The 24,798-nt window shown below is 26.7% G+C and overlaps 1 protein-coding gene across 8 annotated transcripts in view; it reads right to left on the bottom strand.

Moving 5' to 3' along the window:
• Positions 1 to 24,798, bottom strand: part of LOC127277400 (agrin-like) — a 260,690-nt gene that overhangs the window by 147,423 nt on the left and 88,469 nt on the right. For 4 of the 8 annotated variants that reach the window (XM_051298515.1, XM_051298506.1, XM_051298522.1 and 1 more), the window contains exons 2-3: positions 17,006 to 18,373; positions 8,735 to 8,770 (exon numbers count right to left, since the gene is read on the bottom strand). In XM_051298515.1, the coding sequence (XP_051154472.1) occupies positions 8,735 to 8,770; positions 17,006 to 18,272 (1,303 nt within the window). In that variant the 5' untranslated portion in view covers positions 18,273 to 18,373. The remainder of the gene's footprint in view (positions 1 to 8,734; positions 8,771 to 17,005; positions 18,374 to 24,798) is intronic. The other 4 variants (XM_051298541.1, XM_051298526.1, XM_051298533.1 and 1 more) reach the window with 1 other exon arrangement.

Raw genomic sequence — 24,798 nt, 5'->3', positions numbered from 1 at the left:
GTGTAAATCGGGTTTAATCAGACATAATAGGTAAATTAAAAAAAAAACAGTAGTAAAAGTAAACGTATATTAAGAATTAATAAAAAAATTTCAGTAGTGCAAGTAAATCTTTTAATTAAAAAAAATTATCAAATTTAATAGTAATAATAATTTTAACTTTTTGAAATAATTATTGTTTAATATATATATTTATATATATATATATGTAAAATGGACAAAAAAAGTAAATGCACTTAGCAATTAAATGTGGCAAGAATATATAAATGAGAGGGATTTTTTTATAAAGTGCAGTTGTCAGGAATGAAACTGATGACCTAATTGTATAAAGCTGGAAATAACCCCTTAATTTGTTAATGTGATTACTCACTAATTGTAGAACAAGATAGTCCCAGAACAATCTATTTCTAATGTTCTTTTCTTTTTTTTGTCGCGAAATTATTTCCACCTTAAATTACTAGTAGGTAGCAAGTGGGTTAACTCTCGTAAGCAAACACTGTGACTGAATCATGGCTCTCTTGAGGGCTGTGATTTACGAACAACGACTTCGATGTATTGCACTTGCTAGTTCTCGAGATTTCCTCTATATATATATATATATATACACGATATGATTTATATTATAAATTGTCGCTAATTCTCCAAAACAAAATTATTATTTATTCCAATTTTTATTATTATTACTAATAATTTGTATTATTGTTTATTAATATTTTTTTATTGTTACTAATAATTTTTTTTATTATCGTTTATTTGTACTATTTGCTTGTTTATGATTTATTACTAATAATTTTTATTTTTTTTCTTTGCAAAATGACTTTATTGGTTGTTTCAATTTTAGCTTCATTGCAAATATTGCGCATGGTCTTTAATTATTTTAATGAATTTAATTACAAATTTCCCGCTCCACTTAACGTATAAATGTAAATAAAAAGTACTTTGCTATGTGTATATATATATATATATATATATATATATATATATATATATATACAAGCTCTCTAAGCAGAAAATTCTGTTTTCTAGTAAAAGACTGAAGTGAAAGCGATGCGAAAATAACAGCAACTTCAAAGAAATCTTAATTACTCGCGAATGTTAAACGAACAAAGCTGCAAAAGTTCTATATATATATATATATATATATATATATATATATATATATATATATATATATGGTCCACATATTTTAACCTATAAAAAGGGTAACATATTACTTCTATTTTCTAAAAATGTAAACTGGTTAATTAGATAATTAATGTATTCTTTATCAAAGAAGTTTTTAGAATATTTAAAATTTTACTATGTGAATTAACTATATATAGAATATGTATTAGTTTTTAATATAAAGTTTCTTTGGAAAGTCTACCGAGAGTTTTATAAAACTAAGCTTTCACTCTAAACTGTATATTTAAAAGTTCAAAAAAAAAAAAAAAAAAAAAAAAATTTCTATTTCAGAGCTTTACTCTTTCATGAAAATCCCAAAAAGGCATTGTTCCAAGTTGTTCCATTGTGAATTTTTAAAACTTTAAGTAGAAAGGTAGAATTAGCAGGAGAGTATTGTTTTAATCTATATATATATATATATATATACCTGTCGCACTCGCTTTAGAATAATATTTACTGTATGTATGTATCGAGAACGATTTATCATCGATTAAACGTCCATTGTTGCGCTGGTATAGATGGAATCTGATAGGTAGGTACATGAGGTCATATCAGGATGAATGAAACCCTGCTATTGGGTGCTTTACAATCAGATAGTTTAGGCAAAGAGGGGTATAATTTAGAGATGTATAATATTTAATAAGAGTTTCTCTATTCTTTTTTTTTTAAGTAGTACAAGTAAATATTTAGTCAGACATTCTAAAGGTTTTTAATTTTGTCAGTAGTACTAGTCAATATTAAATTCGACTTATATTTCTTTTTAGTAATTTTATCAGTAGTAATCCTTGGTTAATTTTTCTTAATTTTTTGAAGTAGTACAAATCGGGTTTAGTCAGACATAATAAATAAAGTATAAAAAAAATAGTGAAAGCGAATATTTAGTATTAAAAAAATTAAATAATTAAAGAAGTAAATATTTCATCCAAATGTTTATTATTATCTCAGTTGGAGAAATCAATTTTAATCGGACATAATTAATAAAATATTAAAAACAGTAGTAGAGATAAACATTTAGTCAAATTTTTTTTATTATTTTTCAATAGCATAAATAAATATTGCATGCTAAATTTTTGTAGATTTCTTAGTAGTACAGGTAAATATTCAGTCAGACGTTCTATAAATATTTTTATAATTATATCAGTAGTACAAGTAAATATTTAGTCATACATTCTAAAGGTTTTTAATTTTGTCAGTAGTACTAGTCAATATTTAATTCGACTTTTCTTTGTTTTTAGTAATTTTATCAATAGTAATCCTTGTTTAATCTTTTTTTATTTTTTGAAGTAGTACAAATCAGGCGTAGTCAGACATAATAAATAAAGTATAAAAAAATAGTGAAAGCAAGGATTTAGTATTAAAAAAATTAAATAATTGAAGAAGTAAATATTTCATCCATATTATGTCAGTAGGAGAAATCAATTTTAATCGGATATAATTAATTAAATATTAAAAACAGTAGTAAAGACAAATATTTAGTCAGATTTTTTCAATTATTTTTCAGTAGTATAAATAAATATTGTATGCTAAATTTTTGTAGATTTCTTAGTAGTACAGGTAAATATTCAGTCAGACGTTCTATATATCTTTTTATAATTATATCAGTAGAACAAGTAAACATTTAATCAGACTACTAAAAAAATAAAAATTTTTTTTTTTTTGAAAATTAGTTATCTCACTGTAGAAAATAATAAAATATTACTTAAGAAAGAAACGTGAGAAACGACATGCGGGATGCAAAAAAAGAAAAAGAAAATTATTTTGAAATATATAGAATTATGTTAGAGGACAGGTCGGAGATTTCTATAAAGGGACTTTAATTTAATGGTTTCATGAAGGGAGTACAAACGAAAAGTAGAAGGAGAGGGGAGGCATGAGGTAGAACTAAGCCCCAAGGCGTTATGGCCTATTTTAAAACTGACGTAAAATCTTTTAATCACGTTGCAGGGTTTCTCTTCCCCGAGGTGCATCGGACCGTACCGTCAGTTAAGTTTAACCGACCGTTAAGTCTTAACCTTCTCCAGGCAAAGTACTTGAAAATGAAAGGCCATGTGGAGATTAAAACTCAAAATTCTACCTTATATATATACCTCTAAGAATGAGAGTCACTTGCTTTTGTTCGTCATGTTAAAACAATATCACTTATTTTTTTTTTTTATTTATTTAAAACAAAACTGTAAATATTTAGTTGAGTTTGAAGAGATTTAAAAAAATGAGATTTTCTCTAAAGAATGTTCTTGGTAATTGTTATTTTCTTTTGTTCTTGACATTAAGTAAAACATCCAAAGGGGGAAAAAAATTATGTATAAATTTTTTTGTTTTCTTTTTCTTTGTCTCAAATTTAGTTAAATGCCTGCTACAATATTTACTTACACTACTGAAAAAATTTTAAAAGTCTGACTAAATATTTATTTTTACTACTGATTTTTTTAATTAAGCTGTAATTTTTAAGTAAAATCGATTTTTATTACTAAGCAAACTATAAAAATTTAGTATGTCTGATACAAAATTTACTTTTACTACTGAGAAAAAAAAGTAATAAAAGTCTGATTAAATGTTGGCTTCTGCTAGTGAAAAAAATTGCAAAAATATCGAAATAAGTAGAAACGAATATTGATTTGATCTACTGAAAATATTTTTTAAAAATTAAGAATGACTGACTAAATATTTGCTTTTACTACTGATTTTTTTCTGCAATTTCTGACGAAAATCGACTTTTACTACTGAGACAACTAGAAAAAAATTAAAATGTCCGATACAATATTTACTTGTACTACTGAAAAAAATGAAAATAGTACTTGCACTACTGAAAAATTAAAAATGGTTAAAAATAAGTAGAAGTAAATAATGACTTGTACTACTGAGAAAATTCCGAACAACTTTGGAAGTCTGACTAAATAACTGACTTTTACTACTGATTTTCTCATTTAGCTGTAATGTCTGACTAATGTCGAATTGTACTACTAAAAAAAACTAGAAAAAATTTAGAATGTCTGCTACAATATTTACTTACACTACTGAAAAAATTTAAAAAGTCTGACTAAATATTTACTTTTACTACTGATTTTTTTAATTAGCTGTAATGTTTGAATAAAATCAACTTTTTACTACTAAGCAAACTATAAAAATTTAGTATGTCTGATACAAAATTTACTTTTACTACTGAGAAAAAAAATAAAAAATGTCTGATTGAATATTGGCTTCTACTACTGAAAAAAAATTGCAAAATTGTCGAAATAAGTAGAATCGAATATTGATTTGATCTACTGAGATAATTTCAAACATCCAGAAATTCTGACTAAATATTTATTTTTCCTGATTTGTCTAATTTATCTGTAATGTCTGACTAAAATCGACTTTTACTACTGCGAAAACTAGAAATTTTTTTAAATGTTTTCCTGTTAAATTTTCTAATTTGTCTGTAATGTCTGACTAAAATCGACTTTAACTACTGAGAACACTAGAAAAAATTTTAAATGTCTGATACAATATTTACCTGTACTACTGAGAAAAAAGAAAATAGTACTTGTACTTGTACTACTGATAAAATTACCAAAAATTCAAAAAGTCAGATTAAATATTGACTTGTTCTACTAACAAAATTAAACGTTTATAACGTCAGAAATGATTATTTCCATTTTCTAGTATTAAATAATTATTTCAAAAAAAAAAATTGTAAAAAAAACTATTATTCCTCTTTTTTTTCTATTTATATGCAAAAATTTTTGTAAACATATAGAAATATATTTACAAAATACAAACTCTTTTATGAAAATAAATATTAAAATCATTTTCTAGAGAGGTTAAATTTTTTGAATCTTGAAAAAAAAATTTCTTTTTTATACTATGCGCATTCATTAGTTATCTATTCGATTTAAAATTTAGTCGCATATTTTTTTTTTTTTACTGACATTTCATGGTTCTTTTTTTCAGCAAAAAAAAAGAAATTTGTGTTTTAAAAAAGAATCCCCTAGTAGATGAGATGTAATAAAATGAAAAAATTTACGACGTACTAGAAAATTTCGTTATTTCATTCTCAATATATTAGATGTGCGTAGAGCGCCCGCGCGAGAGAAACTTTTTTTTTTTTTTTTTTTTTTCCTTTTTTTTATCAAGTTACTTATATGCGATGGCGAAAGGAAGGCTGACTTAGTGTTCTTTACGACGTTGTTTCCGCGAATCGATGCCGTCGAATGGGCCAACATGTCCTAGGGGTTGTCTTTTTTATTACACTTTAACACCTGAGGCAACTTTAATGGAAGCTGTTTCTATGCTTGCATATGTGTGTTACACATTGTTGACCATAGTAACTGACCCCACCCCACCCCCCCCCCTCATCCCTCTCTCTTTCACTTTTAAAAATTTAATTAGATAATTTTGAATTTTTCACCATTGAAATTTAATATTTATTATAATTATTAATTTTTAATAAAACAATATATCGAAATAAATGTCTATAATTTAATAATCCTCGTTATATTTAAAGAAATTTAATAAAACAATTGGGTCGTTATCATCAAAATATATATATGTATCAGGCTGAATTAAAATTTAAATAACTAAAAAGGAAAAGCTTCGAAAAACATTATTGCTATCGAACTGCCGCGCGTCAATTAATTCATCGCGTGTGAGCACTTTTATTTTATGGGTTAAAATGTAAATTTATTTCTGTCCCCCCCCCTCTCTCTCTCTCTCTCTCTCTCTCTCTCTCTCTCTCTCTCAATGAGTGGTTAGACATTTTCATATCGGATATATTGCTGATAAAATGTGGTATCGGTTATTATTTTTCAACAATGATGAAGCACTTGTCGCTTATTACTTTACATATAATTTTTTTTTTTCCCCCATCGATTTCTATATAAATGCAATTATTATAATGACTTCTAGCAAATACGATTTTTAAGAAAATGATGTTGAGTCTTTTTTTCTGTGTATTAAAAAAAAAAATTTATTTTGTATTAATGCAGAAATTTATTATTTTGAAAAAAATAAAAAAAAAACATAAAATTATGATTAATGTATAGAGATTACGAATGATATAGGGATATTTGAAAATGACATTAAATATTAAATGAGAAAAGTTATAATTGAAAATAATTTTTATCAATTTCGTATATAGGTATAAACTAGAATCGTTCATTCGTTTTCTGAATCGAAAACTTTCTCTGATCTTACTTGAGAAATGAATACATATATATTTGTACTAATCTTCTTTAAAAACTTTTTTTTTCCCCCTTTCTCTCTGAATCTGAATTAGTAAAAATGTTTCACTAATTTGAATTAGTGACTCACTTTTTGCTTCTGAATTAATAAAATTTTACTAATTATTAGTAACTTTTACTAATTATTAGTAACTTTTACTAACAATTAGTAAAATTTATCTAATTCTCAAGCAAAAAGAGAGTCACTAATTCAAATTAGTAAACATTTTTACTAATTCAGATTAAGAGAGTTTTTTATATATTAATGGATTTTTAAAATTATTCTAATATAGGGTTTTGGCGTTTATAAGTAGAAATAAAATTTATTTGATTCAAATAATAATCGACTATTATCAAATAAACATTTACTTGAAGCAAATAATTTTTATTTAAATTAAATGAACTTTATTTTGAATTCCTAAATAAAATATTTTTCTATTTTAACTAAATTTTCTATTTAAAATTAAAACGGAACAGAAAAATACTAAATCTGAAATTTCTAAAACGCCGAATTTTTATTTGTCCAAATTTTTAATTGTACGAATTTTTAAAACGCCTAATTCTTATTCGTCTGAATTTTTATTTGTCCGAATTTTTAAAAACGCCGAATTTTTATTTTTCCAAATTTTTATTTGTACGTTTTTTTATTTGTCCGAATTTATTATTTTTCCAAATTTTTATTTGTATAAATTTTATATTGACCAAATTTTTATTTTTACGAATTTTTAAAACGCCGAATTCTTATTTGTCCAAATTTTTATTTGTACGTTTTTTTATTTGTCCGAATTTATTATTTTTCCAAATTTTTATTTGTATAAATTTTATATTGACCAAATTTTTATTTTTACGAATTCTTAAAACGCCGAATTCTTATTTGTCCAAATTTTTATTTGTCCGAATTTTTAAAACGCCGAATTTTTATTTTTCCAAATTTGTATTTGTACGTTTTTTTATTTGTCCGAATTTATTATTTTTCCAAATTTTTATTTGTATAAATTTTATATTGACCAAATTTTTATTTTTACGAATTTTTAAAACGCCGAATTCTTATTTGTCCAAATTTTTATTTGTACGTTTTTTTATTTGTCCGAATTTATTATTTGTCCAAATTTTTATTTGTCCAAATTTTCAAAACGGCGAATTCAAATTAGTAAACATTTTTACTAATTCAGATTTAGAGAGTTCTTTATATACTAATGGATTTTTAAAATTATTCTAATATAGGGTTTTGGCGTTTATAAGTAGAAAAAAAATTTATTTGATTCAAATAATAATCGACTATTATCAAATAAATATTTTACTTGAAGCAAATAATTTTTATTTAAATTAAATGAACTTTATTTTGAATTTCTAAAATAAAATATATTTTTCCATTTTTAACTAAATTTTCTATTTAAAATTAAAAAGGAACAGAAAAATACTAAATCTGAAATTTTGCGTTTATATGTTTAGATCCATTTTTATATATAAAATTCGTTCTCTTTCTCGTCGACTTCGTCGACCTATAGTACGCGTACTTGCGGATAACTTTTTTTTCGTAATTTATCGGTCGCATTCTGCTTCTTCTTTTTCTAGTGCCCCTCCCCTCTCTTTGGCTCACTGATCCCCAAGCTCTCTTACTATTGCTCCTTTTTTCAACGTGAAACGAACGGCAGGACGCAGCGATTTATAGTAACAGCACCCTGTCGTAGAATATTTTTGGCGAAATTTTTACTGCACCTTTTTCCACTGACTGCGTTCTCTCCATTTTTGCTATCCTCTAATATCGCTCGTTTATTCAGTGGAATGAAACAGCATTTTTATGACAAAAGAACAAAGATTGTGTTTCAATTTTTTTTTTTCAAATTCAAATAAAAATTGATGCAATATTCTATATCATCGAAAAAAAGGAGAAAAAATTTTTAATAAACAATGATCGAAATTTTTTTTTTCTCAATTACAAAATCCCGCATTTATTATTTATTAATATAAAATATAAAGAATAGGGTTTATAAATAATAATAATAATAATAATAGTAATAAAAAAAAACTTGACTATCGAATCTATTTCTATTTGTAAATTCACATTAAATTAAAAATTTATATTTTATAGAGAGAAATTTTCAAGTTTAAAAAAAAAAAACTCAGTAATTAAATATGCCGGATTTTATTCAGACTTCATTGATAATTTTATCTTTATTTATGATTTTTTTTTTTTCGATAAATAATAAAAGAAAAAAAAATTATAAAATAACTTTTTTCAGATAAATTTTAAATTGAATTTTATAAACATAAAAAACATTCCAAGATCGAAGTGTTAAAAGCTATAAAAATTTAATAATACATTTTTATAAGCTTTTCATGACACAATAATAAATCTAAAGAAAACAACTTACCCTCGATAACGGGATGTCGTGGCTTGTAGGATATGTCTGTAAAAAAATAGGTTAGTATTAATAAAATTAGTTTCAGTCAACAAAAAAAAAAAAAATGAAACACACATTAATTTCTACTTTAAAAAAAATGGTCAAAAAAATTTATTTGATTCAACTTTAAATATTTATTTTCATCAAAAAATTACTTAATTTTTTTTTTTTTTGAACCAATTAGCTGCAACGCTTATTATTTTAATTCATTTTTGTATTAAAATATGCAAAATTGGATTAAAATAATAAGCGTTGCAGTTTATTTTAATTTTCTGTGTAATTAATTTATTTGGTTTCAAAAAATTATTTACTAAATATTTATTTGAATAATAGTCGATTATTTGAATGAAATAAATTTTTTCAGTACATCGAGAGAGCAATATTAAATGATTATTAAAATACTTATATTTATTATATCAAGTTTGCCAATAGCAAACCACAAAAAAAAAAATAAAAGTGTGCTGGCGGGCTTTTTAACGGAAACTCATTATTTTTTAACGGTAAAAATGTAAAAAAGAATCAGCACTGACAAAGGCAAAAGAGTGAAATATTTTCTCGAGAAGAGGGGGTGAGGAAGAGGGGGGGGGAAAGTTTCTAAAGAGGAAGTCGCTCTCCTCGACGAAGAAGAAAAAGATCTGCACTCGTGCGCGCGATTGATTCTCTCGATATTTCAGGAAAAACTTTTGGACTATCCGCGCACGCGAAAAATGAGGAAACTTTTGCTCCCAGATTCGTGATCACGTCGTTCGCGTTTTCATATATATATATATATATATATATATATATATATATAAATAAAAGAATTTTTGACAGTGTGTACATTTCTGTCAAAGTACTACGTGATATACTATACTTTCTTATATATCAATAATATATGGTCAAGATCAAAGAATTACTTGGCAAAAAAAAAAAAAAAAGAAAAAAAAGTATCAGTGATAAAAAAATATTAAGCTTTTTATATGAAAAAGTATGCCAATAAATTTTTTTTTAACAACTCTATTGTGTGCAAAACATATTTTAGTACATTGAAAATTATTTAATTCAAATTTTTTAATTTCTTTTACAATTATTTATTTGAATCAAATAAAATTTTTTTTTTAAATAAAAAAACATTAATATCAGAAGAGTAAAAAAAAATTGTTTATAAATTTTCCAAAGCTTCTTTAATAGAAAATTTTTTTTTCCATATTTACGACTTTCAATATACAAATGAAATATAAGTTACAAAGAAAAAAAAAAAATTATTAGTCTTCAACGACTATTGAGAAGAAATCGTACAAATTAAAAAGAATATTGTATAATAGTTTCGAGAAAGAGAGAGAAAAAAAAATAACGATGGGATGTGAAGTACTTGAGTCAGCGTTGAAATTTTCAAACTCTCACAGAAACCTGAGTCGATAACTTGGGTTGCACAACTAACAAGGTGCCTCTTTGCGTTTTTCAAAGGAATTTTATACCTCGTCGTTACCTTGACAGAAAATAGAATTGAAGGGAAAAGAAAAGAAAATTTCAAATCAAAAAGTTAAAAATCCTTATATAGAAAGAGAGAGAGAGAGGTGTTATTTTGAAAATTTGAAAAAATATTAAAATTTCTACCAAACAAATTTTTTTTATCGTAAAACATTTTGTATGATAAAAAATAATTTCAATTAAAGACAATTAAATGTCTATCTAGTGTGAATCTCAAGCAAGATTAAAGCACATTGCTAGCCAATGAGATCGGGAGATTAGTTCTCCCTCTCTCTCTCTCTCTCTCAGATTATTTAGTATGTACGGCACGTGTTCGCATCTGGCTTTATGAGCGTTCCCGGCGTTTCTCCATTTCGTCCTCATTCTCAAGCAAGCTCCCCAGCATCAGTGAAGCTCAACTGCTGCCTTTTGGATTAAGGATGCCACGACTCATATTAAGACGAACATCAAGCAGTTTTTTTTTTCCTCTAAAACAACCACTCGATCAAAATTTACTTTTTGATTTCTTTTTTTTAAATAATAAATTGTTTCAAACGTAAATATTTTTCCCAATCATAAAATTTGATTTAGGTTTCTGAGATTTTTTTAAGCAATGTTCTCAATGATGGCGAAAAACGTTAAAACAATATATAAAAAAAAAAAAAAAAAAAATCCCAACCCTTATGGACACTTATATTCGTAATGCTTGAATGGCCCATAACAAAATTTTATGATATGAAATTTATGAGATGCATAATTAAATAATCGATATTTTTTACTACCTTATTCTTTTATGATTGTGCAACTCTCTTAATATAAATCAAATTAAGGAAAATATTTTCAATTTTTTTTTTTTTTTTATCATATATTAAGAAAATAAATAGCTATTAAAATAATGATATTCCTGACACTGGAAAAAAAATTTTATCCAAACATTTTTATTTTAATTATTTAAAAGTATTTTAATTTAAGTGAATTTTTATTTAACTGAATTCCCATGTTATCGAATTTTATGTGCTTTGAGTTTTTAAATGACCAAAATTCCAATTCACCGAATTTTTATTTATATAAATTTTTAAATCGCCCAATTTTTATTTATCCGAATTTTTATTTGTACGAATTTTTATTTGTCTGAATTTATTATTTGTCCAAATTTTAATTTGTACGAATTTTTAAACAGCCGAATTCTTATTTGTCTGAATTTTTAAAACGCCGAATTTTTATTTGTTCGAATTTTTAAAACACCAAATTTTTATTTGTCCAAATTTTTAAAACGCCGAATTTTTATTTGTCCAAATTTTTATTTGTACGAATTTTTATTTGTCCGAATTTTTTTAGTTGTCTGAATTGATTATTTGTCCAAATTTTAAATTGTCCAAATTTGTATTTGTACGAATTTTTAAAACGCCGAATTCTTATTTGTCTGAATTTTTAAAACGCCGAATTTTTATTTGTCCGAATTTTTAAAAGGCCGAATTTTTATTTGTCCAAATTTTTATTTGTACGAATTTTTAAAACGCCGAATTCTTATTTGTCTGAATTTTTAAAACGCTGAATTTTTATTTGTTCGAATTTTTAAAACGCCAAATTTTTATTTGTCCAAATTTTTAAAACGCCGAATTTTTATTTGTACGAATTTTTATTTGTCCGAATTTTTTTAGTTGTCTGAATTGATTATTTGTCCAAATTTTAAATTGTCCAAATTTGTATTTGTACGAATTTTTAAAACGCCGAATTCTTATTTGTCTGAATTTTTAAAACGCCGAATTTTTATTTGTCCGAATTTTTAAAAGGCCGAATTTTTGTTTGTCAAAATTTTTATTTGTACGAATTTTTAAAACGCCGAATTCTTATTTGTCTGAATTTTTAAAACGCTGAATTTTTATTTGTCCGAATTTTTAAAACGCTGAATTTTTATTTGTCCAAATTTTTATTTGTACGTTTTTTTATTTGTCCAAATTTTTATTTGTACGTTTTTTTATTTGTCCGAATTTTTATTTGTCCAAATTTTTATTTGTACAAATTTTTAAAACGCCGAATTCTTATTTGTCTGAATTTTTAAAACGCCGAATTTTTATTTGTCCAAATTTTTAAAACGGCGAATTTTCATTTGGCCGAATTTTGTTTTGTTCAAAATTACAAATTACCGAATACACAATTATCAGAAAAATTTCTGCTCAATTTTTATAATAGACCAATTAGAAATTATCATGAAAATAGTGAATGATCAATTTTCAAAAATTGCACAGAAATTTTTCTTTCGATTGTTCGTTCAGTCATTTGTAATTTAGGACAAATGAAAATTCGACGTTTTTTTAAAATTCTATCAATTGAAAATTCGTAAAAATAAAAATTTGGACAAATTAAAATTCGGTGAATTGAAATTTCTTTCATTTTAAAAATTCAAGTCAGATAAAATTCAATTCAATGAGAATTCTGTTAAAGGTCTCGAAATATTTATTGTCAAATTAAATATATTATTATTATTATTATTATTATTATTATTATTATTATTATTATTATTATTATTATTATTATTATTATTATTATTAATTTAATTATTTTTCTTTTTTTCTTTTTTTGTTTTGTCTATAAACTGGAGGCGAAATAAAAAAAAAATCTTGTAAGGCAAATTTCTCACGCATAAAGCTGCGACGAAAATAGGTGTAAAAAAAAATTGCATGTATATGTGTGTTAAAGCAAAAAGGAGAAAGGAAGAAACACCTAATTGCCTCATTTCAGGGGACAATGACTCTAGTACGCCAGCAAGAAACTCCATTTTCCTCCCTTCTTTTACAACTGTAATTCACGACCCAAAGGGTCAAATAAACCACACGGCATGCCTACGGGAAAAAAAAGAAAGTTGATGTGCTACAAAACTCTTTTTATTGAACCCTAATATTATGACTAATGAAAGCTTTTTCCACCAGCTAATTTTCTCTAAAGTGTTAACTTTTCTCAAAAAAAAAAAAAAAAAAAAAAAATATTACAAAAAAAAATTTTCAAAAAGTTTTCAAAAAATTTTTTTTTAACGAAAGTTCAAAAATGTTGGAAAATAGAACCATTAAGTTACTTTGGTTTTATGTCTTACTTTTTCTATATATGTATAGGTATATATAAGGGATTTATCCGAACCGAAATGAACCGTCTAAATAAATTCTTCTAACTAGGTAAAAAGAAGGAAAGGGAAGTCTATGTCGATCGACTGAGATTGCCGGAGTTTTCGCGAAGCGAGTTCACCGGAGGATTAATGTTAACTTCACTCGGGAGTTAATAAGTCTAGCACCGATAAATCCCTTTTACTTGCTCTTTCTTTTTCGTCTGTCTTCCTCCCTCTCACCCTCTTTTGCGCGCAGATTTTGCACCCCCCCCCCCTCCCCCTTCTCTTTCAGTTCACGTTTACTTTCTCCTACTTTACCTTTTTTTTCCCTCTTTTTTTTTTTTTTTAACATCGCTTCTCATTTGGCGAGGACTTGGCCAAGAACCGAAACTTGCAAAGTTTTCTTTACCAAAAAAAAAAGGTAAAGTAACTATAGAAACGAAACCAGAAACAGTTGTGCCTTTCGAAAAGAAACCACATTATTTTGCTAAACAAAAACAAATTTGGGGGGAAAAAAATTAGATCGATAAAAGAATGTAAAAATACTGTTTTTTTTTTTTTTTTTTTTTTTTTTCATTGTTCTTAAAAGTTGTTTCGTGTTCAACTTGTCGACCGTGAAAGCAGTAGTGCAAACGGTGAAAATTTGTGGTGCCAACAGTTGAAACGAGGAGCAAACTCGTGCAAATTAAAAAACTTAAGAAAACGAGTGACAACCGTGTAACCAAAAAACTTTTTTAATTCAAACTTTGTTGGGTCACTTATAATTTGTAAGAATCTTTTTTTTTTTTTTTTTTTTTCAACAACCTCTTAGGAATTAAAACTCCTTGGAATTAACGAACTGATTTTTTTTAAAACATTTAGGAAAAGAAACTAAAAATCAAAAACATCTTTTATGAAATTTTTTTTCCACACAATATGAGAGCCGGGAGGTTTATTTGTATACGCGAGTAATCCAAATGGTTTGAGTTTGGCAACAGTCGACAAAACTGGCATCACTATACACCAGTCCACCACCAAAACCAGCATCAGAGCACTGGCAGCATCTGAGCGATTCGGTTTATTTTCGGGTGAAGTTTTCGCCCCAGCGCTCCGCAATCAGCTCTGGTATTGTTCAGGCGGGACAATACTACTGCTATATGCTTATATGTAGAGATTCTCCATAGCAGAGAATCGGATACGCGTCCAGACAAACTGTTGTCTCTGGGATTTTCCAGGGATTTTCGGAAATTCGATTTAGGGACACGACCAATGTAGAGTGGCAACAATCACAAAATGATAGGCAAACGTTTTTTTTTTCTCTCTCTCTCTCTCTCTCTCTTTTTTTCATTCTCTCAATTAGTCAAAAAAGCTGTACTAATTTCATAGTATAACATTGTTCAAAGGTAAAAAAGAAAAATTCAATGTTTTTGAAAAAACTCCTTTGAATTGATGATAAAATCTTTCATCACTGATAAAATACTTGAAATTTAGAAATTGAATCATTTTATGTAACATTGGTAAGTCGGTAAAGCAGATTTTACTGTTTGAATAGAGTATTTTAATAAGACGGTAATTTTTGGCAGATATTTATTTTACCGACACATAGAAATCAGTTTATATATAAGTCGGTAAAATAAATATCTGCCAAAAATTACCGTCTTATTAAATAACTCTACTGTAACAATGATATCTGTTTTACCTACTTATATGACGTCATCGAAAATTTTGCGCTGATATTTATTTTACCGACGTATATTTAAACTGATTTCTATATGTGTCGGTAAAATAAATATCTGCGTGAAATTACCAAAGACGTCATATTGAAATACTCTATTGTAACAATGAAATCTGCTTTACCGTCTTATATGACGTCATCGGTAATTTTTCGCAGATATTTATTTTACCAACGTATATTTAAACTGATTTCTATATGTGTCGGTAAAATAAATATCTGCGCGAAATTACCAAAGACATCATATTAAAAAATTCTATTGTAACAATGAAATCTACTTTACCGACTTATATGATGTCATCGGTCATTTTGCGCAGATATTTATTTTACCGACACATAGAAATCAGTTTATATATACGTCAGTAAAATAAATATCTGCTAAAAATTACCGTCTTATTAAAATACTCTATTGTAACAATGATATCTGTTTTACCTACTTATATGACGTCATCGGTAATTTTGCGCAGATATTTATTTTACCAACGTATATTTAAACTGATTTCTATATGTGTCGGTAAAATAAATATCTGCGCGAAATTACCAAAGACGTCATAATGAAATACTCTATTGTAACAATGAAATCTGCTTTACCGTCTTATATGACGTCATCGGTAATTTTTCGCAGATATTTATTTTACCAACGTATATTTAAACTGATTTCTATATGTGTCGGTAAAATAAATATCTGCGCAAAATTACCTACGACATTCAAATAATCTATTGAAATCTGCTTTACCGACTTAGCGATGTTAGATAAAATGATTCAATTCCTAAATTTCAAGTATTTCATCATTGATTAATGATTTTATCACCGGAGTAGATTATAAATTTAAAATCAAACAAAAAAAAATACATAAATTCTCAATATTTATAATTTTTTTGAAATAAACTGTATTTGATTGACGGTGAATTATTTTACTCTCATTCATTATTTATAGAGAATTACAAAAATAGAAAAAAAAATATTATTAGTTCGAAAATGTGATAAAATTTTTGCGATATGAATTTTCTTGAATCGACTATTTTTAGTTCATTGAAATGATATTCAATTTTTTTTTTTTTTATAAATAAATCTGTATTTTAAATGAACATAAAGGCACAAATGTTTTAAAAATAAATTAGTTATTAAAAAGGCAAAATGTGGTTTTAAATATACACTCAGTCAATTGTATTAATCTTTTTTTTTTTTTGCCGATTTTAATTAAACCCAAACTTGAGATTCAATTAAGTCAAACGTTTCAAAGCGGAATTTTAATTAGGCAACAAGGATCCTTAGCTTCATTTAAATGCAGCTCATTCAAATGTTTCATCATTTACTCGCACTACATATATTTATATATAAACATAAGAAATAAAAATAAAAAACTTTGTATTTTCGAAGTATATTTCTTTTCCTCCATTATTGCGATAAGAAATCGTTAAAAAGCTTTTCCAAATGCAAGCAAGATCTATAAATGAATAATAAAATTAATATACCGCATAAAAATGAGACTCTATAATTCTTTTATGTGGAAATTATTCTTAATGAATTTTTTAACGTGAAAATAGAAATCGAGTATGAAACATGTGCGATTGTCTTTATTTTCTTATGATGATTTAAAAGCTTTTCAAGTTCTATTAAAAATACCATCAAAAAAAAAAATTCATTTTCTTGATTAAATTTTCTTCTTTTCTCATCTAATTTACTGTAATTTTCTTCAAGGATAAATGAAATTTATTTAGAATTTTGTGGCTTTTTATTGTTTATTATCCACTTTTTTTTCCCAGGCTTTCTATTTTTGTGAGGAAAAGGCATTGTAATTCCAAGCTAGTGGCAACCTTCTACGTGCTAAGCATATCAAATTTTTTTGGTACATAAAACTGGGAGACAGAAACATCTCGCCTATATAACGTATCACGTGAATTTATACTTAGAAAAAAAAAATATAAGTATTTCATGCGTGAATAGAAAAAGAATAATTGAAAAAAAAAAAATACTTACAATTGAAATATAAGAGAATACCAGCAACAAGAACAAAAATGATGACAAGTAAGACCAAAAGAAGTAGAAGAATTGTTGGTTTACACCAGGGATTTGTTTGTATTTCTGTTTGTATATTTTCTTTGGTCCTTTTTTGTGTCACTACTGTCGATTCTCCACTAACATTAACCATTACACCTTTATAAGAATATTGAGGTGCTTTTTTATTCGATAAAAATCCATGATCATCCTCAGGATCAGAATAAACACCATAGGCTTCAAAATTATTTTTTCTATATCCATTAATTTTTTCCGTTGTTGGTTCAGTTTTTTCATTTTTCATACATTTTTCATTTCTCTCCTGATTTCGTGTATACGATGATGAGGTGCCAATTTTAAGTGTTTGATCATGTGATCGTGAATTTTCCTGATAACGTGATTCATATTTTGTTCTTTCATAACTTTTTGAACTTGTAAGTTCATATTTTGAAGGATCATGAGTTTTAACACCAGTTTCATAGGCATCATATTTTGGATTAGAATTATAAATTCTCCCACTTGTTTCATAATCATATGATTTTCCCGCAGATGCCTCATATCTTGGTAGTGTACCATAGGCTTTACCAATTTGATATTTACTATCATATTTTCGATAATCTTGAGCACTTGATGATGCAAGTTCATATGATGAATCATGTGTTTTTACACCTGATTGATAACCTTTTGACTCATAATCTTTACTACTTTGATGTGAATGATCTTTTTTTGGTTCAAGTTTCAATGTTTCTTCAGCGTACCTTGTGGAATATTCATAATCAGTCATGTCTCTTGAATATCTTCTGGTATCTTGATGATAAGGTACATCCAAATCAGATTCTTGATATGTTCTCTCACTTTTTCTATCATATCTTAAACTTTCCTCGGGATATATTCTATTGTCATATCTATCAAGTGTATCACGATCGTATGGTAATTTTCGATCTAATGTACGTGATGAATAATTACGATCAACGTAAGTTGCATTAATATCATTGTAATTTCCTTGACCATCTTGATAGGATTTACTTGGGTCATACTCCAAATAACGGGAGGACCTTCGTTCACTTCCATAGTCCATTGAACCTTCCACAACGTTTGGTAATTTACTACTTAAATTCTCACCTGTACCATGGGATGGAATTTGACAATTTTCTGCATGTTCCACCAAATTTGGTAGACGTAATGTTGAGCTACCTGGTGTGTTGTCCGTTAAATCCAGCTTTAGATTGTTGCTGCTGGTACGGCGCATTTTTTCTCCTTTGCATGATCAATTTTTTTTTTGTGATATTAATTGTTAGTAGGGAAATAGGTTGTTAGTTTCCAATCATCGAGATTAAAAAGGATCGATTTCTGGAAAGAGAGAAAAAGAAATTTGTTAGTTGAAAGGTTAAAAATGTTTAGTTTATTAAAGATTAAAAATGTATTTTAATTTTAGTTAATATTTTCTTAGGCACATCTTCATTTTTTTTTTTTTTTTTTTTTTATCGGTCAGTTGTGACATGAAATTTCCCTCTCTCTATCGTAATAAGTAAGGTAGGGCTCAAAGGAGATTGCTGCTCCACATGCAAATATGATTAGTTCCGGAGCATAACTTCATTTGCGTATATTAAAAGCGGAGTTAGCTCACTTTATGCAAACGAGTATGAGGACAACGACCACGCGACGATGAATACTACAAAAGGTGTCGCGTGGTGTCAATGAGAAAAAATAGGTGCAAAATTATAGGGGAGGGATCATAAACCCAAAAACAGGATACAATTTTGATAATCTAAAATTAATTCAAGTGCAATTTTGTAACGTACAGGATTTCACTTATTTTTTCCTTAGCGACGGTTTTTTTTTTTGCGATCCAGATTGAATATTTATTTAATAAAATAAGTAAAATCTCCATCAGGGTTTGTCGCATTTAGAATTTAGTTTCCATTATATAATGAATTAGATTTATATATAGGAACAATTTTCACTAAATCGAACCACGATATTCCAAATAGCAGTTAGTTTTGACCTAAAGATATTCCAAAATTACACTGGCATATTCCTGAAAGCAATAATTGCATCTTGGAATGCTGTCGATGCTAGTTTTGGAACTCAAGCATTCCTGTGGGTTCGTTCCAACTCTCGCGAGGATCAATAAACTTTATAAACCTCAATAATTCTCTTTGATATTCAAAAAATTTTTTCAATCAATATTTTGGTTAAATACCACAATTTTTTTTTTCAAATTTAAAATAGTTATACACTGAAAAAAAAAATGTTGCCGAGAAATTCAACTACTAGTAGTTGACTAAAAAGTAGTTAAAATAACTACTTTTTTAGTTAATTTACACAGAAAATTAAAAGACATTAAAATAATAAGCGTTGCAGCTTATTTAAATACGTTTTAATTTTCTGTGTAATCATGTTGATGTAGTTAATGTAACTATTTTTAAGAAGTTGATGAGTAATAGTTGATTTTACGTAAATATGTAGTTAAAGTACAACTACAGGTCGATAGTAAAATTAACTTTCTTAAGGTAATAAAAACAAGTGGAATTGTATTCAACTCAAAATTTGAAGAGTAGTAAATCCAACTACTATTTACCAGTTATATGAATTGTAGTAAAAGGAATTATTTTCTTTAATTAATATAATTGCTTTTTGAGTAGTAAATTTTTTTTATTAATTTCTATGATTTTATAGGCTTCAATAAAATTCTTGTTGTATAATTAACAAGTCGTCTGTAATTAAAACTACTACATTAAGTAGTAGATTTTTTACTATTTTAATTAATTCGATAAACTTAAAGAAGATTTTTGATGTAGAATTTATAAATCCTTTCCAGTTAAAACTACTACGTTAAGTAGTAGATTTTACTACTCAAAGTGGTACAATAGGCTTTAAGAACATTTTTTTTGTAGAATTAACAAATCCTTTGTGATTAAAACTACTACTTTAAGTAGTAATTTTTTACTATTTTAATTAATTCAATAAGCTTGAAAAACGTTTTTGATGTAAAATTTACAAATCGTTTCCAATTAAAACTACTACTTTCAGTAGAAGCTTTTACTACTTAAAGTAGTAAAAAAAAAAAGGATAGTTATAGCAACTAATAAGTAGTAAAAATGACTACTTTAAATAGTTAAACTACCAATTGGACAAGCAGAAAGTAGTCTTCGAGTAGTTTGCAGACTGTCGTAGCGAGCGTGCGTTGTTAGTTGGTTAAGGTATCGGATTGCGAGCGTTAGGGTCGAGGGTTCAATTCCCGTCGGTTAGAAATTTTTTCTGTTAGATACATAATCGTTAGGGCATAAAATAAGCGTCAGTATAAAAGAGAGGATGAAAATATCAATTCTACTGATAATAAATAATTTTGAATTAAAAATAAATTTGTTTTCCTATATTAAGTAGTAAAATTTACTACTTAAAGTAGTAGTTTCAATTGCAAAAGATTTATTAATTCTACAAAAAAATGTTCTTAAAGCCTATTAAACCACTTTCAGTAGTATAGTTTATTACTTAAAGTAGTAGTTTCAATTGCAAAATATTTATTAAATGTACCAATAAAATGTTCTTAAAGCCTATTGAACCACTTTCAGTAGTAAAGTTTACTACTTAAAGTAGTAGTTTCAATTGCAAAAGATTTATTAATTCTAAAAAAAAAATATTCTTAAAGCCTATTGAACCAGTTTCAATAGTAAAGTTTACTACTTAAAGTAGTAGATTCAATTGCAAAATATTTATTAAATGTACCAAAAAAATGTTCTTAAAGCCTATTGAACCACTTTAAGTAGTAAAATCTACTACTTACATCTTGAATTGTTTTAACATTTTTAAATTGAGTTAATACAATCACAAAATGTAATTCCACCAATTACATTTTTAATTGGTTTAACTATTTTTATATAGTTAATAGAACCGTTTAAATTCAGTTGAGGATTGTACTACTCAGAGTAGTTAAAATGTAATAAAAACCTACTAGTTTTTTTTTTTTTTCATTGTAAGAATTTTTGAGAAAATGACAATAATAATAATAGTTATCAAAGTATCGGTAATAAATATAACTATATTAATGTCTCTCTATTTATCAACGCTTCGTTGACTTTCTGTCCGGCTGTAGCGACTTTTTCCGACACACGCTTGTATCAGCATTTTTCGCGTTTATTTGACAATTTGGCTCGTCGCTTTGCAAAGTCTCTTTTTCTATGCCTGTCTAACCATTCCGTTCTCGCTTTTGTTTCACTCACATTTCTCTCTATTTCTATCTCACTTTATGGCACGTGCTTCCATCTCCTTTTACTCCAAAATAAACGCTCTCACTTCCTCTATTTCCCTCCCAGTCGCATAAAAACTTATGAATTATTTATGTTTTTCCACGGATCCGCAGTCGCAGTGCGGGATGCAAATGCATCTTCTTTTTTACCGCGCCTTTGAATGTTTAATGCCAAGGCGGAAGCTGATTCTACCGCACTATACCTTTCGCGGCAAAGGAGAAAGTTGAAGATGAAATGTCCTGGAAGGTCGGATCGCAGAAAAAGGTACAAACATCAGTTCACTGTGTAAATATGTACATCTCTCTCACTCTATCTCTCTAGGAAATTTTACTGAAAAATATCGCAATAAAGATATGCTAAAATGGTGTAAAACGTTTTTCTGTCCCTTCGAAAATTCATTGCAAAATATAAATTGAAATTTTTCACATCATCAGAAAAAAAAAAAAAAAATAGTGATCGCGGATAAATATTACTTTCGACACAAAGAAGACAATAGAGAAAAAGTGTTAAATAGAAGAAAGGAAAGAAATACAACCAAGACAGATAGGCAATAAATGAAACACGAAGTAGCAAGTCTTTAATTTGTTCAGTGCCTCGGTTCACCGAAACTCATAAATCAAGACGATTTCGTGACACACGGGTGAAAATGCTCGAAACGAATTGTATGAGAAAAATATTTCTTAAACCAGATAGAATTCCATTGCTTTTCAAAATTCCATAAAAAATTTCATTTTGAAATTATTTTTCACTAAAAAATTTTCATTCCATTTTTTTTTTTGAAAATAGACCTTTATATACTTATAATTTTTATTATTATTATATTTATATATTATATAATGTAAGTTATAATTTACAACATTAATAAAATTCACAATGTGTACACTTGGTATTATATGTATATTGTACAACATCTACTAATTTGAAATCTCGTAGTTCGCGAAAAGACGGTCCCACAGTAATAATAAATCACAACAGAAACATCGTCTGCCTTCATTGCACGAGAATTTAATTTAAGATCCTCCGGGGAAAACGAATGTCTCAAACGGCACAACTTCAAAGTAGATGTACTTTTACTTTTTTTTTTATTAGACGAAAAAAAAACAACTTTTGTCGAGATGATCATTCATTAAAAATACAAAAAAAAAAAAATGTTGTCTTTCTTATGTACGAATAACAATTATTCTTCTCAGAATTCTAAGAATCTAGAATTTTTTTAATCTTTTGAAACAAAATTTCAGTCTGAAAATAAAAATTTAGTTTCGTATTTTAAACTATTATTTCTTATTTGTTTTTTTTTATTATTATTTATTATATTAAAATTATTATTAAATTTGTTATTTAATAATTATTTTCAAGATCAGGAATAATAATCGATAAATGAGTTTTGTGTACAATATACATATATGTATATCTATCTACTTTGCCCTGAATGGCACTTTTGTGTCCAGCAAAGTCTCCAGTACACCCTGGAGTCGCTTCGTGCTGAGGCCAACTTTCTTAGGGCAACACTCTCGTTAAATAAATACTAAAATTAAAGGAGTCTCTGAGCTACCCCTTTATATTATCGTCTCTTCACAGTCTTCCATTTTCTAGAGTCGAATTCGAAAAAAAAAATTGCCCTCTCTTTTTTCCTTTTTCAAACAATACTTTTTGCTTCACTTCCTACATTGAAAACAAATTTATTTCTTCCAAATAATCGTTTACTTGACTATAAAATAAATATTTGGGTCAAATAATTTTTACTTGAACTGTATTTAAAAAAATAATGTCTATATTATAATTATTATTTCAGTCAATTAAATATTTAATAATGATTAAATAAATATTTATTTGCGATAGTAAAATAAATTGTATGAATCAAATAATTTTTTTTTTTTTTGCATTCAAAAAACCTTTTCTGATTGTAAATAACAGTTTAACGATTACGTTTTTTCAATGTTTTAAATCATTATTACTACTGGTTTAAGTTTTGCGCTCGTAATCTACACAACTAAAATCCAATTTTTTGACCATACTCATAAAAAGGTTCAATGGAGCTTCTCAAGTGTAAAAATTTTCCAAGAGTCTCAATTAACAATGATTTCACCTCTCTTATCCAGCCCACCATGGACCTTCAGCGCTATACCATTATCGTCTTTCTTTTGCGGCCACTCACTGACTTATTTTCTCTTTTCTTTCATTCTCTCATCCCTTCTTTTTATTTTTTTTTTTCTTCAAATCTCAAATGCTTTTTATGAGTCACTTATAAAATAGTGAACGTGCGAATTAAGTTTAGTAGAGGAAAAAAATTCAATAATAAAAATTATTAGTTTCAAAAAGAAAAGTTTACAATTTTTTGAAAATTAATGAAAAAAGTGGAATTTAAAAAAAAAATTTGACAACGAATTTCATGATAGAAATATATTTTCCCTAAAAAGGATTATCATTTGTTGAAAAGCAAACAGGAAAATGATGAGTGTTTTACGTTATATATATATGGGATGAATACAACTGGGTTTAATTTGATAATCAATGGAAACTCTTAAATCAGCATTAAAAGGGTTGACATCGACCACAACTTTGAATCCCGTTGAAAAGCCCTCGTTCACTAATCGCAAGGGGTGGAATTGACAGAATTTACCATCGGTTTGTCATATCACTACATTCTCTGATAAAATATGAATATCTCCCTAAGTCCTGGTTTTCTAACTCCTCCAAATTTTCAAGTACAATTGAACTTTATTTAACAAAAATAGGAATAATCAGTTTTATTAAATTATTTTTAGAATGTTATTTTCCTGGAAAATGAAAAAATCCCTTACAAAATTAAATAAAATTAAACAGCATGTTCCTATTATTTTTTTACCTTAAAACAACACATATTACCTTCAAAAAAACCTACCAATTAAACCTAAATTGCAGTAGAATAAGAATAGTCAATTTTATTCCAGTTTTTGAAATAGAATGTTTTCCTGGAAAATGAAAAAATTCCATACAAATTCAAATAAAATTAATCAGCATGTCTCTATTATTTTTTTACCTTAAAACAACACATATTACCTTCAAAAAAAACTACCAATTGAACCTAAATTGCAGTAGAATAAGAATAGTAAATTTTATTCCATTTTTTGAAATAGAATGTTTTCCTGGAAAATGATAAAATTCTATACAAATTCGAATAAAATTAATCAGCAAGTCTCTATTATATTTTTACCTTAAAACAACACGTAATAACCTTCAAAAAACCTACCAATTGAACCTAAATTGCAGTAGACTAAGAATAATAAATTTTATTCCATTTTTTGAAATAGAATGTTTTTCTGGAAAATGAAAAAATTCCATACAAATTCAAATAAAATTAATTAGCATGACTCTATTATTTTTTTTACCTTAAAACAACACATAATAACCTTCTAAAAAACCTACCAATTGAACCTAAATTGCAGTAGACTAAGAATAATCAATTTTATTCCATTTTTTGAAATAGAATGTTTTCCTGGAAAATGAAAAAATTCCATACAAATTCAAATAAAATTAATCAGCAAG

Source organism: Leptopilina boulardi, unplaced genomic scaffold (assembly GCF_019393585.1).
Source record: "Leptopilina boulardi isolate dan_hultmark-lab unplaced genomic scaffold, ZJU_Lbou_2.1 LbouV2_110, whole genome shotgun sequence".
Lineage (NCBI taxonomy): Eukaryota > Metazoa > Arthropoda > Insecta > Hymenoptera > Figitidae > Leptopilina > Leptopilina boulardi.
This window is presented reverse-complemented; position numbering and strand designations above follow the sequence as displayed.